Source organism: Canis lupus, chromosome 1 (genome assembly GCF_011100685.1).
Source record: "Canis lupus familiaris isolate Mischka breed German Shepherd chromosome 1, alternate assembly UU_Cfam_GSD_1.0, whole genome shotgun sequence".
NCBI classification, from domain to species: Eukaryota; Metazoa; Chordata; class Mammalia; order Carnivora; family Canidae; genus Canis; species Canis lupus.
The window spans coordinates 39,645,775-39,662,451 of NC_049222.1; the positions used below are offsets into that span (position 1 = coordinate 39,645,775).

A 16,677-nucleotide genomic window follows, 5' to 3' on the forward strand; every position below is an offset into this window, starting at 1 on the left:
GAGAAGCAGACTCCCTGCTGAGCCAGGAGCCTGATGTGGGATATGATCCTAGGACCCTCGGATCATGACCTGAACCAAAGGCAGATGCTTAACCATCTGAGCCACCCAGGTGCCCCCCTTCTTTCAGTGGTTAAGGAGTGTTTCCTGTATGTCAAGTACTGTGGATGGATATGTGGCACTCAACCCTAACCCTGGCCCCCAACGTCTTGTCTACAAGCTTGGCTGCTTATTTGATCTTACTGTATTCTTGTGTTCTGAATTCTCTTCTGAAGACTTCACGTGTGACCCTGCTTACTAGATTTGGGAGATCTTGGAGTAGAAGGGTACAAGGAGGAAATGGAGAAGGAAGGGTGGGGAATATGTTCCCAGTGTTTCCTGTGTTAAACCTGGTGGTCGCAAGTATACCTATACATCAGCTAGCTGGAGAGCTTGTTGGAAAGACAGAACCTCAGGCCCCACCCAGGCCTAATGCATTGACTTCTCTGGATGTGGCTGAGATGTGGAACTCTAGAGTCTCTACTAAGTTTTCTAGGAGGTTTAGGCAGCCAGCTTGAAGTTACAAATAACCACCAAAACCTGTTTCTTTTCCTTTGGATTGACGCTCTCTGCTTCTGCACATCTCTCTCACGCATGGGAAGGGGTGGTGGCACCCAGCTGTGGCTGGTAGAGGATGTTTGTTGTCATAGTGACCTTGGCACTGCTTCCTGGTGCCTGTGTCAGGTGCTGGTGCGTCACTTGAGGATCCGAAAGGGGAAGGGTGTGAAGCAATCCGAGAGCAAAGTGAGACCCGCGAGTAGAGTCAGAGTACAGTGCACGTGGATGTCACAGAGGACATGTGTGAGAATTTAAAAGTGAGATCTGAATGGTGACGGAAGTTAACCAGACTTATCGGGGTGGTCATTTCACAACGTATACAAGTATCAACTCATTATGCTTTCCTCTTAGAACTAATGCGTCATATGTCAGTTATTTTTCAGTTAAAAAAAAAAAAGAGAAAGATCTGAATCTGAGAAGACAGGAAAGCCCGAGTTCCCATCTTTATGGTGCTTGTAACATAAAAATTTTCCATCAGCTGTGTCTGAAGGAGTTGAAAGTGGGGCTGTGGCATCAGTCGCCGTGGAAAGGACCCAATCCTTTGTGCCACCCGCCAGGAGAAGTAGGGCAGGCAGGCGGCTCCCACAGCCATGCCCGGATGGTGGCCGGCCTCTGTGCCTCCAGCGTGTGACCTGCAAGGCGAGGAAGGGCCCTCCGAGCCCGCAGCTCCTCCAGCCTTCGGGCGGCCTCGGCGCCCCTGCTCCCGGAGCGGCTGTGCCCAGACAGCACAGCGGCCGCGGCCAGCCTGGAAGGGCGCTGTGAATGAGCCGCTGTTTGTTTCCACTGAGAAAGTTCTGACCCGCTTCCGGAGCCATTGCCATGGAAACAGACTGAGGAGATAATTGAATGGAGCCTCTCTTCCTGCCATCTCCTTTCTCCCCTTTCCCCACTGCTGAGGCTGAGGCTCTCGGGGCGGCTCTCTGCAGCCTGGCTTTCCCTGCAGGTTTATGCACATTTGATAGGAATCTCAAAGGCTGGGTTTGCTAACCGTGCCAGCCTCCGCTGGCATAAATGACCCCACATGCACCCTGTACCAGGCGGCGTGGCAGCCCGTTCCCATAGCTGTTCTGAGCTGAGCCCGTACCACGCACCCCGACAACCACGGCCTTCCACGGGGACATGCAGGTGCTTCCCTGTCCATCCAGCTGGCCTCACATCTCAGCACATTTCCTTGCACAAAACCCTTTCTTGGACCACAGATGTGTTACATGGGTGCACCAAATTTTGTTATTTTTTTAAAGATGTATTTATTTATGAGAGAGTGCATGCTCATGCAGACACAGCGGGGAAGGGCAGAGGCAGAGGGAGAGAGTCCCAAGCAGACTCTGTGCTGAGCAGGGAGCCTGGTGCAGGGCTGGGTTCCATGACCCCGACATCATGACCTGAGCCGAAACTGACACTTAACTCACTGTGCCACCCAGGTGCCCGGAATGCACTAAATTTTAAAGGGGAAATAGAAGGGAAGAATAATTTTGCCTCATTTACAGAATAAGTAGCCAACATTAGAAAATGTAAACACATCTCTTTGCGGTTCTTATTTTATAAAAATTAGCTTTTGTGGTAAAACCAATGTCCTAGGGCAGCCTGGGTGGCTCAGTGGTTTAAGCGCCTGCCTTTGGCACAGGGCGTGATCCTGGATTCCAGGGTTTGAGTCCCACATCGGACTTCCCGCGTGGAGCCTGCTTCTCCCTCTGCCTGTGTTTCTGCCTCTCTCTCTCTCATGAATAAATAAAATCTTAAAAAAAAAAAACAATGTCCTAAAATCCTGTTTTATTTTGCTTTTGATAGCAATTCAGTAATTCTTAAGATGGATCTCAATAAAATTTCAGATTCACATTGAGGCTCTAAAAGGAAGGCATTAGTTTTCAGTGGCTGCGCCAAAAGCAGAAGAAACAGAGGAGGAGTTTAAATTTCCCTTTTGTTCAACACCTTTGTGGTTCTGTTGAGGAAACATCAAAAATCAGAGCTTGACCTGCATCTGCAGACAGCAATGGCCAAGTTGCTAACCTAAATTGTGCTTTCAGTGCCCATAATTAGAGAATATAGACACATACACTTCAGGCTCTGTACCTGGCACCGTGAATCCAGTGGTGATTCAGACAGGAGATGTTCCTGGCTTCATGAATTGGGTGTTTTAGTAGGATGAGCATCGGATTGGGGCCAAAAGAGCTGAGCCCCAGCTCTCTGACTTGCAATTGGATAAGTCACTTATATGAACTCACCAGGCCTCCATTTCTTGATCTGTATGATGGGGCTTTTCAGGTCTGGGTCTCTAGGAGCTGAAAATACAATGAGACAGATACAAATGCGCTTGGTAAAACCAGACCAATGCTTAAGTTGGCCATTTTTATTTCTTTTTTTTGAGAGAGAGAGAGAGAGAAAGCACACACATGGTGGGGAGGGCAGTAGGTGAGAGAGGGAGAGCGAGAATCCCAAGCAGGCTTCATGCCCAGAGTGGAGCTCTTGATCTTAGGCCTCCATCCCCAAGATCATGACCCAAACCAAAATCACGAGTCAGATGCGTAACCAATGGAGCCACCCAGGTGTGGCTGGTCATTTTTACTACCTGACCACTGAATCTGTTAGGATTACACTCAGTTGTATGTAACTGAACCTGACTACACTGTACAGTGTTGAGGCAAATGGGAGCCTATTTTCTCCATACAGCAAGGAGTCTGGAGGTGACTGCTCCAGGAAACACAGCTGCTCAAGGAAGTATTTCCTCTCCACCATTTTTAATACATGATTTTTTTTCCTTCTGATAAAATGATGACTGTTTGGGCCTTGTGCCCATGTTTCAGGAAGGACCAATGGGAGGGGTGAAGGGCAAGACACATTAAAAAGTGAGTGAGTCTTTTACATTATGAAACACTAGCTTTCCCAGAAACACCTCATTGTGAATTTTCAGCTGTATCTTCTCGATCAGATGCTGACACTTGGCCTCTGTTAGTTGCAAGGGAGTGTGGAGAAGTAAGTGTTTTAACAGGGTACCCTGCTACCCCAACAAAATCAGGGTTCTTTTAGTAAGAAGGAAAATAAGAGGGATATTGGAATGGGAGGCAGCTGGCCCTGCCAGCTAGAGCCACTCACTCAGCCATTCTTATCTTGCAGCACGTCGATATAATCTACCTTATTATGTTGTAAACTCCTGGAAGGTATGAACCATGTTGTTTATGTTTCCTTCCTCAGGCTGCAGACAGCTTCATTATCTATACCAAGCAGTAGATACCAAACCAAAAATTCTGGTTGGTTGTTTTGATAGGAGACTGATCAGTTCCTGAACTTACTGAATTTATATAAAAAATAGTTACAGACACCATCTAGTCTGTCATGGGGACATTCTGTCTGGTTACTAAACTTGCAGAATCAGGAAGGCATCTGTTAGCTTCTCAAGGCTGGGGTATATGTGATTACTTTCAGAAGTGTTACAGCATCAAAGCTGCCATCCATACAGCAAGTATTTATCAACTTTCTCAGATAGGCCAGACCTGTGAGGTGACAAAGAACAATATGTCCCAGGTGGACAAGACATGGCCCACTGGGAGGGTTTTGGAAATCTTGGAAGATGACTGTATGCATCTCAGATTTGATTGTCTCTGCCATAAGCCCGCATCTGCGAGCATGTCCAGCTCCGCACTTCTGCACTTGTATAGTCCTGGCCTAAGTGAGGTTGTGGCACAAGCATGTCATGGCTCTCTGCTGTGGAGAGATGACATTTGGCCACTTTCTAGGCAGGATACTTACACTTCTGCCAGTGTCCTGCATTTTTAGCTTTTGGTACAAATTACCATTCAGTGAATGAAAGGGCACAAATCTCTTCCAGTGCGCCTTTGGGATGGATTTTCAGATTCACCAAGGATGAGCCTTTTTTGGCCACCACTGAGGTGCCAAGGAACCAGCCAGCCCCTTGCACGTCAACAAACTGAAGTATACTCTGAGCAGGACCAAAAGACACTGGACTCCACAGGGAGAGCTGGTTAAAAGAAAAGGCCAGCAGTCCTAATCATTAGCTTCTTGTTGGTGGCGCTTTGCATATACAGGGTGCTCTAAATACCATGCAAGTCCATAGTTCACAGAAACCTCTAGAAAATCTACATGATAGGTAATATTGTCTCTGTCTTGCATAGTAGGAAACTGAGATTTACTGGGACAAAGTAATTTGTCCAAAGTTGCTGGTTGGTAAATGGTAGAACTGGGCTTTGAACACTGGTGACTGGGCTCCAGAGCCCACATTGTGAGCCATGGTGCTAGGCAGCTTCCTGAGTAATGAGCTGTAGGAAATGTCATTCATTCACATTTGGATACCAACATCTGCCCATACGTCTTTACCTTGACATCATGTTCAATCATGTGTTTGATCATCGCTACTTCACATAACAAGGAAAAAGGGCTTAGATTTGTGGCAGCGCTGCCTGCTGCAGGTGTGCCTGACTCCTGAGTGTGTGAGCACCTGGCTTATGCTGTGGCAGGTCATGTGTGTTTTAATTCTAAGAGAAACATGGATTGCTTTTGTATAGTGCAATTGAGAAGTGGAAGAGGAGTTACTATGTCCATCCTAGCTATTTGGGGGAAGTTAAATGTTGAAAAGGGGGGGCTTGATTTGCAGCAGAAGAGATGGTGTTTGGATACTTAGAATTTCCATATACTTTTAGCAAGAGATTGAAGCATAACAAAAGCCATTGTTAGAAATAAAGTTGCATACCTACATGACTCTGTATTTTTCTGAATAAGATACCCTTTCGAGACATATGGAAGGAATAGGCTCACCTACAGTGAGTCTAATGACATTTTTCAACCAGAGATAGAAAAAAAAAGGGGGGGGGGGGAGTGAGGCAGAAAAAAGTTAAAAATATCAAAACTCATGGCTGGAAATATCAAACTTTTAAAATGTCCTTTCAGCACTTTCTAAGGGTGAACATTTGATCACCTACGGGTGTGTCAAGAGGGCCTCTTCAAATTGGAAATGAACATTGGATGGTATTGTTTTGAGACCATCTCCACACATCACTGCGACTCATTTGGGAGAGTTACTACCACATGATGGGTGCCTCCAAACCACTTCCCATGGTATACGTCTCTATTGAAAGCTCAACATCCACAAAAAACTATTTAGTGTACCCTGTGCTGTCTGCAATAAGCTAGCTAAATTGGTTGCTCTTACTGCTTAAGGAAGACAATAAGTTATCAGCAAATGGGAGGACTATGGTGCTGGGGAATGTGAATAAAGAACTGATTACATCATGTTCAATCATTATTGTGAGAAAAACAATGGATTGTGAGAAAACATGAATTGCTTGTGTATAGAGTGCAGTTGAGAAGAGGAATTGTCATGGCCATCCAAATTATTTGAGGGAAGTTAATGTTAAAAAAATTAAAAGGAGGAACTGACAATTTAGAAACTGCTAGAGCCTAGAATAGGGCTGTGTGGTGGCAGTGCTGAGTGGAATGGGGATCGAGCATTCTATGCAGGGACCAAAAGCAGTCATCTGTTTGGGGCCCTCATGAATATTAAAAGAGGTCACATTTATTGGAAACTCATCCAGTGCCAGGATCGCGTAATTCTCATAACGGCCCAGTAAAGTAGGCCCTGTGTTTGTCATCGCTACTTCACATAACAAGGAAAAAGGGCTTAGATTTGTGGCAGCGCTGCCTGCTGCAGGTGTGCCTGACTCCTGAGTGTGTGAGCACCTGGCTTATGCTGTGGCAGGTCATGGGTTTGCCTTGGGTTTGGCACTTCAGACGCCTGCCTTAATCGTGTATAAAGGTGACTGTCCTTGTACCAGTGTAACAAAACGTCCTTACCCAATGATAACCAACCTTATCATTGATAGTGAATAATCTTGCAGTTCCAACATACCAGATTTGAGCAATAGAATAGAATTACCTTCAGTCCAAGCCAGTAAGTTTTCAGGTTAAGTTCTATTATGTGCATGCAAATCGAGCAGCTGTTGCCTGGGAAGGGCCAGATCTAGGGGGAGAGCCAGAGAGACACAACACAGAGTTGGAGGAGGTGCTCACTCCCTACAGCTGCCTCACCCTGAGAGTCAGCACCACTAGCTGTGCGGACCCCTTGTGTCTGTCCTCCCTCACCCTGGTACTGGCCCCAGGGCTGGGAAAGGGCTGACCCTTGAATTTTTATAGCAGACAGTAAATAGTGTATACAGAATTTTGTTTCATATATATATTTATGAAATAGGGGAGATATGTTCCTGTGATGAAAAATATCTCTGGTAGCCAAAGGGTAACAAATATCAAAGTAAGGAATTACCTATTTTATGCATAATGATTTGTCACTAAATAAGCAACATGTGAATATGTAAGGAGTTAGTCATATTTAAGGAAGGCATATCACCTTATAAGGAATAAGCTACATATAAGAAAAAAATCAACTACTAAAAAGGATGACCCTTCTACCTTCTTTCCGCCTCCTTCTTCCACTCACAATTCAATAGCACAGATGTCTTAGTCCTTTTCCTACATCTTGAGGAAAATGCCACTATGTTTGGGGACTGCCTTGGCAGGCCTGGAATGATGCAGGAAAAGACCCAGACACAGCGAAAGCCCTGATTCAAAATTCAGCAGGAAAGAAACTAATGAAGAAGTGTATTTCCGGAGACTCAAGATAAAGGAAACTTAAAAATCTCTTTAAGTATAGGTTTTCCAGTAACATATAACACATGTTCCTTTCTTAGAAATTAGATTATAGCTGTTTTTCTTTCCTTTTCTTTCTTTTTCTTCTTCTTTTTTTTTTTTTTTTTTTTGGCTTGGTTATGAAGTTTCTGGACAGGCCATCAAAACAAAAACATGAAGTCTATTTTAGGAATTCCTTTATGCTTGGGCATTCGGTACATTTCTCCGATGTGCCAGAGTAAGTGTATCGCAAAGAGACAGAGTTGTCTTTGCCTGGAGGTACCTAAGAGTCTTTGTATATAAATAGACATAGGAAGAAAAATGAGCCTGAGCCAAAGTACGTGACCTCTTTTCCTTCAACAAGCAGATAGATCATACAACAGCAGCACAACCAGGTCCTGCAGTGTTCTTGAAATACTTAGTTCTAATAAACCCAGAGGCCATGTTCATTTTGGGTGTTGAGAACATGCCCAGTCTTCACAGGTTCTTCCAAGTATCGTTTTTGTAATTCACCCAATAAACAGGTTCAGTATGTATGTGACGTAATATGAATTTCTGTTCCGTAAATGAGAAATGGTATGGTGCAGTGGGTGACGCCTTGGGCTCCTCTGGTGTCAGAGATGTGGCTGCGCAGCCCAGTATGTCCCTGCCTGGCCTTGTGTCCTTAGCCATATCATCACTCCCCAGTCACGGGGAGTGTTCTATGATGGGGGTTGCCAATCAGAGTGTTATTTTTTTAAGACGTAGAATTCCTTTCAAATGAATTTCATTCTAACCTGTGTTTCTCCTTCTCTGTGGCCTCATGGAGATCCCTTCTGTGAAGCAACAGATTCAAGAGAAGAGAAAATAGAGCGACTAGATTTACCCTGTATGACATTGGAGGCAGTGATATAGTTTGTATAAAATCAATTTTAATATTATTTTAGCCAGAAAAGGTAAAAGCATACTCATGGTTTTCCTTCTCCCCACTGACTACTTCTCCTAAGTCCCACTACTGCTTTACTTCCTGACCCTGAGATTGGATTCCCTTGAGCCCAGTCCTCATGCCACTTCTCTTGATTGTGTTCAGTTGGTCTCCTAGTGACTTGAACGTGCAAGTGACTTCCAAAATCTGATCTCCACAGAAGTATTCAGGAAGCACCTCAAACTGAGTATGTGCAGAGTAGACCTCTTGCTTTCTTCCTCTGCTCTTTCCCTATCCAGCCTTCCCCATCGGGGTGAGTGCCTGTCATGCCAGCTCATCACTTACATCTCTATTCACTTGTCACCTCTTCAGAGACACCTTCTCTATCCATCCCATCCAAAACTCTCCCCACTTCTTGACCTGCGCCCCCCCTCCGCCTCACTTCTCCATCCCCCCCATCCTTAGTTCCAAGAGAACAGGGATTTTACCTGTACTGTTTATTGCTACATTCTCAATACCTCAAAGGATGCCAGACTCATAATGGGAGTTGGATAAATGTTTATTGAAGGAAGTAAAGACTGACTGAATGAATGAATGAGTGAGTGAAAAGAAAGGAACGAAACAGTTGAACAAAGAATTTGCTAAAGACCGAGGTAGGATGAAAGAAACTGGTTAAGTGTTGGGATGCCATCCCTAAATTTTTTTTTAATCTGATTCATAAATTCTTTATTGAATTTTCTTAAATGAATTTGAGTTCAGGGAGGGCTGAAGTAGTTTAGGGATTGAGGAAAAATCACTTATACTTGGGATCTATTAGGTAAAAGGTACTTCTAAGATTGAATTCAGAGACAAAATGCAATACTCCTATTACTCAGTGCTTAAGTAGATGCTAATTACTGTGTCCTAATGATTCCTAGGCGTAGAAACCGGCAAGCAAACGGGGCTGAAGTTCCCATTCTTTTTACCCTGATGACAGTGAAAGTGATGGAGAGGGGCTGGCAAACCTGCTTCCAGCACAGCCATTCCTAGGCCTGCGGTGTCTGGCTGCAAGGTGCTATGAGGAGGAGGAGGCCTCTTTGGAATGGACTCCTGAGCATTAATTTCTCCCACCAGGAGATCAGTAAATGACCCTTTCCACCTGCTGCCATCCAAATTTGGAATTTGGTTACATCATGGATTTTTGCTCCTGCTGGATGAATCTTATAATCAGTCTCAAGGAGAAAGATGGCATTTCGCATCACTGCACTGCCAGCCTCTGTTTGCAGGGACGATTCACTGCATCCAAATTAAACTTCTTTCCCACCTTTGCAAACTGATGAGTTGGGGAGCCTCACATTTAGGAAACACTGACATGCTGTTCTTTGGCCAGTATCTAGATTGTGAACTTGTGAAATGTTGGGGGAAAAAAAAAAATCCCCATTTGTCCCCGCAAGATGAATAGAGGAGCTGCAGTGCCATCTGCTGGCCTCCAAGGGAAATGCAAACAATCGTTAGAAACCCCTCTTAAACGTAATGAAAAGATCCAAAGTGCAAACTAGATGGTGAATTTTATGTATGTGTGATTATTTGAAGAAAGTAGATAAAAAACCTTTAAAATTGTAAGCTAGAGTTTTATTTATTTATTTATTTATTTATTTATTTATTTATTTATTTATTTATTTATTTGGGTTTTTTTGTAAGCTAGCATTTTATAGAGGAAAACATATTTATATTTTGTGATAACTTTGTAATAGGGAGAACTTACCTTTTTATGCCATGTGGGTTCTGGAGTATATTTATGGTAGAAGACATTCCCATTTGGCAGGAAGAATGAGAAATGAGTTGGAAAATAGAGGTTAGCTTTTGAATTCTTCAAGAATAGAATAGAAACAATTTTATATATATTTTATCTGGAGAGGAAGAGTCCAGTGTCTGGTAGGAAGACGGCTGGGCTGCCAGTGCCTGGGGAGAGCTCCTTGTTGGCTTCTAACCAGCTGATGGAACCTTGGACCACTCCTGTAGCTTCTGGAGGTCATTGTTCCCTATAAAATTGGAATTGGATTAAATGATGGGTACAGTTCCTTACAGCTGGTATTATTCTAATCAGCAAAGGACTGAAGAAAAGTAATTTTTTTAGGCCATTTCCCTCATGAAAACATTTCTTTTAGGAAAAGTGAAAGTTCACCTAAATATTTGTATTTTATTACATAGTTAAGTAGTTGATCAAGAGCTAGGGATGTTTGATGTCTTTGGTCCTTTAGCAATTAGGTCAAGACTCTCCACGTCCTTAGAGTGATTTTAAAAATAAATGTGGTGCTTCCTTTGCTGTGAGCAGTAAGGCAAAAGCTGTGGTTGGTGGTGCTGGAAGGTGGACCGATGCATATTATATATGACTTTGAGCTCAGAATGCAACAGAGTAAAATTTGAAAAAAAAATTAGAAACCCAGACTTTAGCTCAAATATTGTTTCTTTTTATTTTTTTAAGATTTATTTTTTTATTTTAGAGTGAGAGAGCATGGTGGGGGGGTGGTAGTTGAGGGGCAGAGGGAGAAGGAGAAACCCAAACAGACTCCACACTGAACATGGAGCCCAACTTGGGGCTCTATTTCATGACCCTGGGGTCACCACTTGAGCCAAAACCGAGTTGATTGCTTAACCGACTGCACCACCCATGCACCCCACAGTTAGTATTTCTTTAGAAGAATTCTCTGCTTTAATTCCCCAGCCAGCTAGCCAACTCTACAGTCTGCTCACACCTGCCATTTTGCCGGCCCGTACCACTGTGGGCTTGAGTGGTCTCCATGATGTGCTGCTGCTTCTCTCCTTCTTGTCCTGCTCCACCCCCAGCCCTGCCTTCCCCTTCCTCCTGCTGTTGCTTCTCCTTTTTTTAAGCTTTGCTTTTTTTTTTTTTTTTAAGATTTTATTTATTTATTCATGAGAGACACAGAGAGAGAGAGAGGCAGAGACACAGGCAGAGGGAGAAGCAGGCTCCATGCAGGGAGCCTGACATGGGAACTCTATCCCAGGTCTCCAGGATCAGATCCTGGGCTGAAGGCAGAGCTAAACCGCTGAGCCACAGGGGCTGCCCTGTTACTTCTCCCTTGAGTGCGCTTCTCCTTTGTTCATGTTTGTCGCCCTCCTTGCATCGTAAGTCCCATTTCTTTGTAATCATCCATATACCTGACTCATAATGGCACTCAATACATTTTTGCTGAATGAATTAAGAACTGAAATGGCTTTTTAAAATAAGTATATCTTTAGTCATTTTTTTCTATTTTTAAAAAATATTTATTTCCTTGAGAGAGAGTGTGAGAGCAAGCACAGAGGGAGAGGGAGAAGCAGACTCCCCACCGAGCAGGGAGCCTGATACGGGGCTTGATCCCAGAACCCAGAGATCATGACCTGAGTGAAAGCAGACACTCAAACAACTGAGCCACCCCGGCACCCCTGTCTTTAGTCATTTTCATTTTTGTATGGGTAGGAGGGCAGAGAGTAGACCTTTGGAGCTGTATCTTGGCAAAATACGACGAGACAGTAGATTTTCCTTACATTTTCTTTGTTCACTGCTAGTAGTGATGGGAAATAATGACTTCAGGTCTAGCGTTCATCCTCAGCAACTGAGATGCCTCCCCTGCTTCTAGTCTTAGTGCCTCCCCTCTCCCCTTATGGACAGTAGAGGTCTGGTAGATTTGTGCGCCAGTAAAAACCAGTTCTCTTCTCTCAGACTTTGCGTATGAGGGTGCTTGCAGGGCCTGGGCTTTTGGGTTCAATCAGGTAGCATCAGTGACCCTGCACTGAAGAGCACAGGCTTATCACAGGTGCACAGGTGGCTTTGCATAACAGAAAGCCCCTTCTTGCTTCCTCTGGTTGCCTTAAATTTTAGAGGTCCTATTTCACCTGTAGGGTACCCAGCAGGTCAGCATTTGCAGGTTCTTCTTCTCTTTCTCTGATCTCTTCAGTGCAACACAGTTCTGGCCTCCCAAGCTCTGTCGTCCCATGCATTCTTTAAATCAAGAATGCACTTTTGCCGGATGCCCCCTCTGTCCTCCCTGGAAGAGGAACGACGTGAGGATTCAGGTGTAAACACCCTGAGTATCTGTGCTTCTGTCCCAAAGCAGATTCCTTCTTCCCGGTTTTCCTTGTCAGCAGTGGACACCCAACTTAGCCTCTAGGCTTTGGATTGACCCAGTGAAAGACTGTGCTCCACCTCTACTCTGACCATTTTGAGAGTTAGTTTTGACTTTCTTTGTTTTCTTTCCTTCTTACCTGAAGTTGGTGTTTGTCTTTGTGTTTTCTAGGGAAACATTTAATTAATTTGGTTTTGGGTTGTGTTCGTGTTTCAAGTTATTTGGATTTGTCTGTATTTGTCACAAACTAGCAGCCAGAATAGGGTAGGGTATGGCCAAATTTGGTGCCCAGACATGCATTGATTAACTTGGACACATTTTAAAAAAACATTGAATTATTTGCCATTACTTACAAATGTGGAGCTATTTTTCTTTTGTTTTTTTTTTTTTGTTGTTGTTGTTGTTTGTTTGTTTGTTTTTTAAAAAGCAGATTTCCTGGCTTCTCTTTGTATATAGGTAGCTCTAGCAAGGCAGATAGCATGCCTGTGGATTGTCAGCAATCCACTGCAGGAGCTGCATACCACCTGCCCCCTCAATTTGGAGCATCTTATTTCCTACACTTCTGCAGCTAACCACTATACTCACCTGCTGACCTCAGTGGCTGGCATTTGTGGTGCTGGGTCTCTATTCTTATCTGCTCTTTCCCACTTACACAAGAGACTTTTCGATGGCAATAACTTCACATGTGGTTAATAGTTCACAGAAGTGGATCATCCGGTGATCATCCAGTGAAATTTGTTACCCTCATTTAATGGAGGTCTTACCCTGGAGTGAGTCTTCAGTAAATACTGACAAATGGTTCATGAGTATATTTCTAGAAAGGCAGCAGCTGGCTAGATAAGGCCAGTGGTAAATACCCTATCAGAATCTCCCTGGCTCTGCTAAGTGGTATTGATGCCAGGTCAGACTAGTTGGGAGTTTTTGTCCTCCCACAAAGGCAAGGCTTCCCTGGTAATCACACTTGTTTTTCTTTTCTAGGAACACTCTTCCTAAGTCCAACTCAGAGGACGGCTCTGTAGGTTAGTACTCCTTTTCTTGGTTTAATGCCTTAAAATTATCTTAATGCTTTATAGAACATATAAGTTGTGAAAAAGACAAAAACCACAAAGAATCTTTGCACCCAGAAAGAAACACTGTTAAGATTTTGATACCTACCTCTCCTCTCTTTTTTTTCCCACATGTATTTATGTGGCTCTTTTTTAAAAAACAGTTGGGATCATACTCTGCATATTATTTTATAAATTTTTTCAATAGAATGTGTGCTGAGCATTTTCCCACATTGATTACAGTAAAAATTTTTAAGTCTATAATATTCCATCATATTGGATGGGCCACAATTTAATCAACTGCCTCTTCTTTTGCTGGACATTTGTTTCTAATTTTTTGCTCTCAGAGAATTGATGCTATCCTAGAAATCCTTGAGCCTTTCTCTGATCATGGCCTTAGGATAAATCCTTTGATTTGGAACTTTTGAATCAAAGACTGCACAATTAAAGTGTTATATATTTCACGTTTCCTTGATTACAAAATCCTGTCTTGATTTAGTGACATCTTTTCTCTTCATGTCTGGCAGTTGGGCAAGGTTTGGGGATTAGGAGCATAAGTGCTCAAACCAGGTTTTGATTTGGATTTGAATCAGGATTCCAACTCCTCAGTGGTTATGGCTTTGGGCAAGTCATTTGCCTCCAAAGCCTCAGTTTTGTCATCCACTAAATGGGAACAATAACGCATCCTGTGCGTTGCATGTATTAAGTGAGATAAGCCATTAGATAGCAAGGTGCCTGGGCATGGTAAGTGCCCAATAAATGTTCGCTACTATTTATTTTTTAGTTAGCACCTCCATTTCAGAAACGTTAAAATAGAGGAAAGTGAGGAGTATAGCTTCCAGCAAAAGAAATATGTTGCAATTATCCAAGAGAAAGGTGGAGTAAGTGATAATCCTACTTCTGCTTTCCCTTCTTATGGCTATTTGCTGCTGTGTTTAGCTGAAAAGCAGTAGGTGCCCTCACACTCCCCTGCAAGATTCTGAGTACATAGGAAGTCTCAGCGAAGCTGGGGTGGGCCTTATTCCAGAGCTCCGGGGCTTGTCAGCACTTAAATGAGGGCATCTTGTTTTGACACATGGTGCCTTTTTGAGCCTGGGAGCCCCGTGGACAGGAGTCTCCACGCGTCTGTGTTGTGCCGCATTGCCTGGCACCACCAGTCTAGACTGTGCAAACCCAACAGTGCCTTACACTCCTGGGTCCTGTTTTCCAGTGGCCACAGAGCAACCAGACACCAAATGGTGACAGTGACAAAGCTGCTGCTTTGAGTGTGCCACGTCTACATGAGAGCTGCTGCTGCGTTTCATTTTTAAATAAAGGGCTACTCGATTCTTTTATTTTACTTCCTCTCTTCCCTTCTTTTTGCTTTTTAGAAGGCATTAGATGTCAGCGATGATCAGAACCCTAGCAGACACTACAGGTGTCTAGCTACGGCAGTGAGCTTGTTTTCACCCGAAGACAAGTGAAACAGACTGTCCCCTGAACAGTCGGGGGAGGGAGGGTGATGGGAGAGACAAGGGGGCTCACTTGGGAGATGTCACAGCAGGCTAGCAGTCTGCTTTCCTTATCATCATACCTGTGTAAGCTGCAGGTAGTGGCTCACCAAGTAGCCCGAATGCCGGAGAGGTGGGCATGCCCTCTCTGCACCCTGCCTGTGCTAAAGCTGTCCCTGAGCAAGCCCGACACCCTAGGGAAACAGCTCCTGGGCTGGCTCCGTCGGCTGGCTGGTACACCCAGGACACACCAGCCATTCTGTCACCTTCTTTAAACCTGGCACGACAGCAGGCAATCAAGGGGAGGTCAGCCACAGGGGTAACGACAAAACAAAGTTCGCTTCTCAAAGTATCCTATCCGTGGTTTCGTTGGAATAATTGCGGCTGAGACCAGAGGGGGCGAGGCCACCGCAAGACTAGACGAGGCCAAATTAGACGTAGCAGTCAAACAACATCAAAGCGAATAGACGATTGTGTGTTTTGCCTTTTTTGATGTTTATTTCTCATCTTAACCCCCACTGCACCCTTACTGGCTGCTAGGAAATTTGCATTTCTTTTAAATGACTTTTTAGGCTATTTCCAAGTCTTTCACAAACAGAAAGAAGAAAACTTTTTTTGTGAAATCAAAGTATCCTTAGAAGCTTTGAATTGTAAAGAAGAGGCTACTTTTGTTATTAATGAATTTATTGCTTGTGCCTTTCTTTTTTTTTTTTTTTCCTTTCATTTTTAAAGGAAAAGGAGATTGGAAGAAGAAAAATAAGTACTTCTGGCAGAACTTCCGAAAGAACCAGAAAGGAATAATGAGACAGACGTCCAAAGGTACTGTGACACAGCTGGCAGACAGTAGGCTCCTTTAGCTCTCAGTGTTGAGAAGCCTGTGCCACTAATCCCGCCGAAGGCAGCCAGTCGAATCTCCTGGCGTTCCTATCATGACTTTAAGACTTCATCCCAGTGGTGTTATTTGTTTTTGTTTTGTTTTGTTTTTTAATCAAAGAAAACCCAATGAGGAGAGTTGGCAGGTCCTCCTTTTTCATAGATCTGACGGCAAAGACCCAATCTTTTGTTTTCTCAGTCACACCAACCTCAGAAAGGTTGTTACTCGCCAAGATCTATCCTAAAAGGGTCTAGGAAGTCATAGCATTTGTTAGTTTTGGACTCATCCCCCTGTCCCGCCACTTGGGGCCTTTGCAATCTTCTGAACTTTTGATGCTTTTCTGTGGCAGGGACAGTTACAGGCTGTTGCCCCTGGAGACTCTGTCTAATGGTCTGACATCATGGGAATTTGCCCGGGCTGCTTTGTGCAGGGAGTCCTGCCCTTCTTTTGGCTGGGTCTTTGTTGTTGTTTATATAGTAAGTAAATATGTCATCCCTTCGAGGCCTAGTTATGTAATTTATGTTTCCCCAGTATTCAGAGAGGAAACAGCAACAAAGCTACTTCTCGATTCCAATCCAGCTGAATGAGGTTATCACGAGATGAAGAGTTTTAGTCGCTCACCAGTGACGCTGTTTGTTTTCTTTCACAAAATTGTAGTGTCCTATCCTGTTCAGAATGCTTCTCCTGTTATTCATACATGTGGAAATGAGAAACGTGGACAAGGAGAGTGTGCATGCTGGGACCCCAGCAACGTTCACTGGGGTTATTTCAGTTGTCCTGGTTTAAAGTTATGATTCTTAAGCATTCCCAGTTTTTTCCTTTTGGTACACAGCCAAGAGCACTTGTGATTCAAAGAAAATCTTGGATCCTAACAAAGTCTTTCTAAATATTAGAAAGAAAGGGAAGAAGAAAGAGAGAAAGGGATGGAGGGAAGAAGCCAACAGTTAACTGACTCATGTGGATTTTTTTTTTTTTTTAAACCCAACCAGCTCCCCATCGCTCCCTCCACCCTCAGAGGTGACGCAGATAGTAA

General features: G+C 43.9%; 1 protein-coding gene across 4 annotated transcripts in view; it reads left to right on the top strand.

Moving 5' to 3' along the window:
• Positions 1–16,677, top strand: part of SASH1 (SAM and SH3 domain containing 1) — a 314,530-nt gene that overhangs the window by 223,106 nt on the left and 74,747 nt on the right. For all 4 annotated transcript variants that reach the window (XM_038526301.1, XM_038526300.1, XM_038526298.1 and 1 more), the window contains exons 5-6: positions 13,213–13,253; positions 15,503–15,589. In XM_038526301.1, the coding sequence (XP_038382229.1) occupies positions 13,213–13,253; positions 15,503–15,589 (128 nt within the window). The remainder of the gene's footprint in view (positions 1–13,212; positions 13,254–15,502; positions 15,590–16,677) is intronic.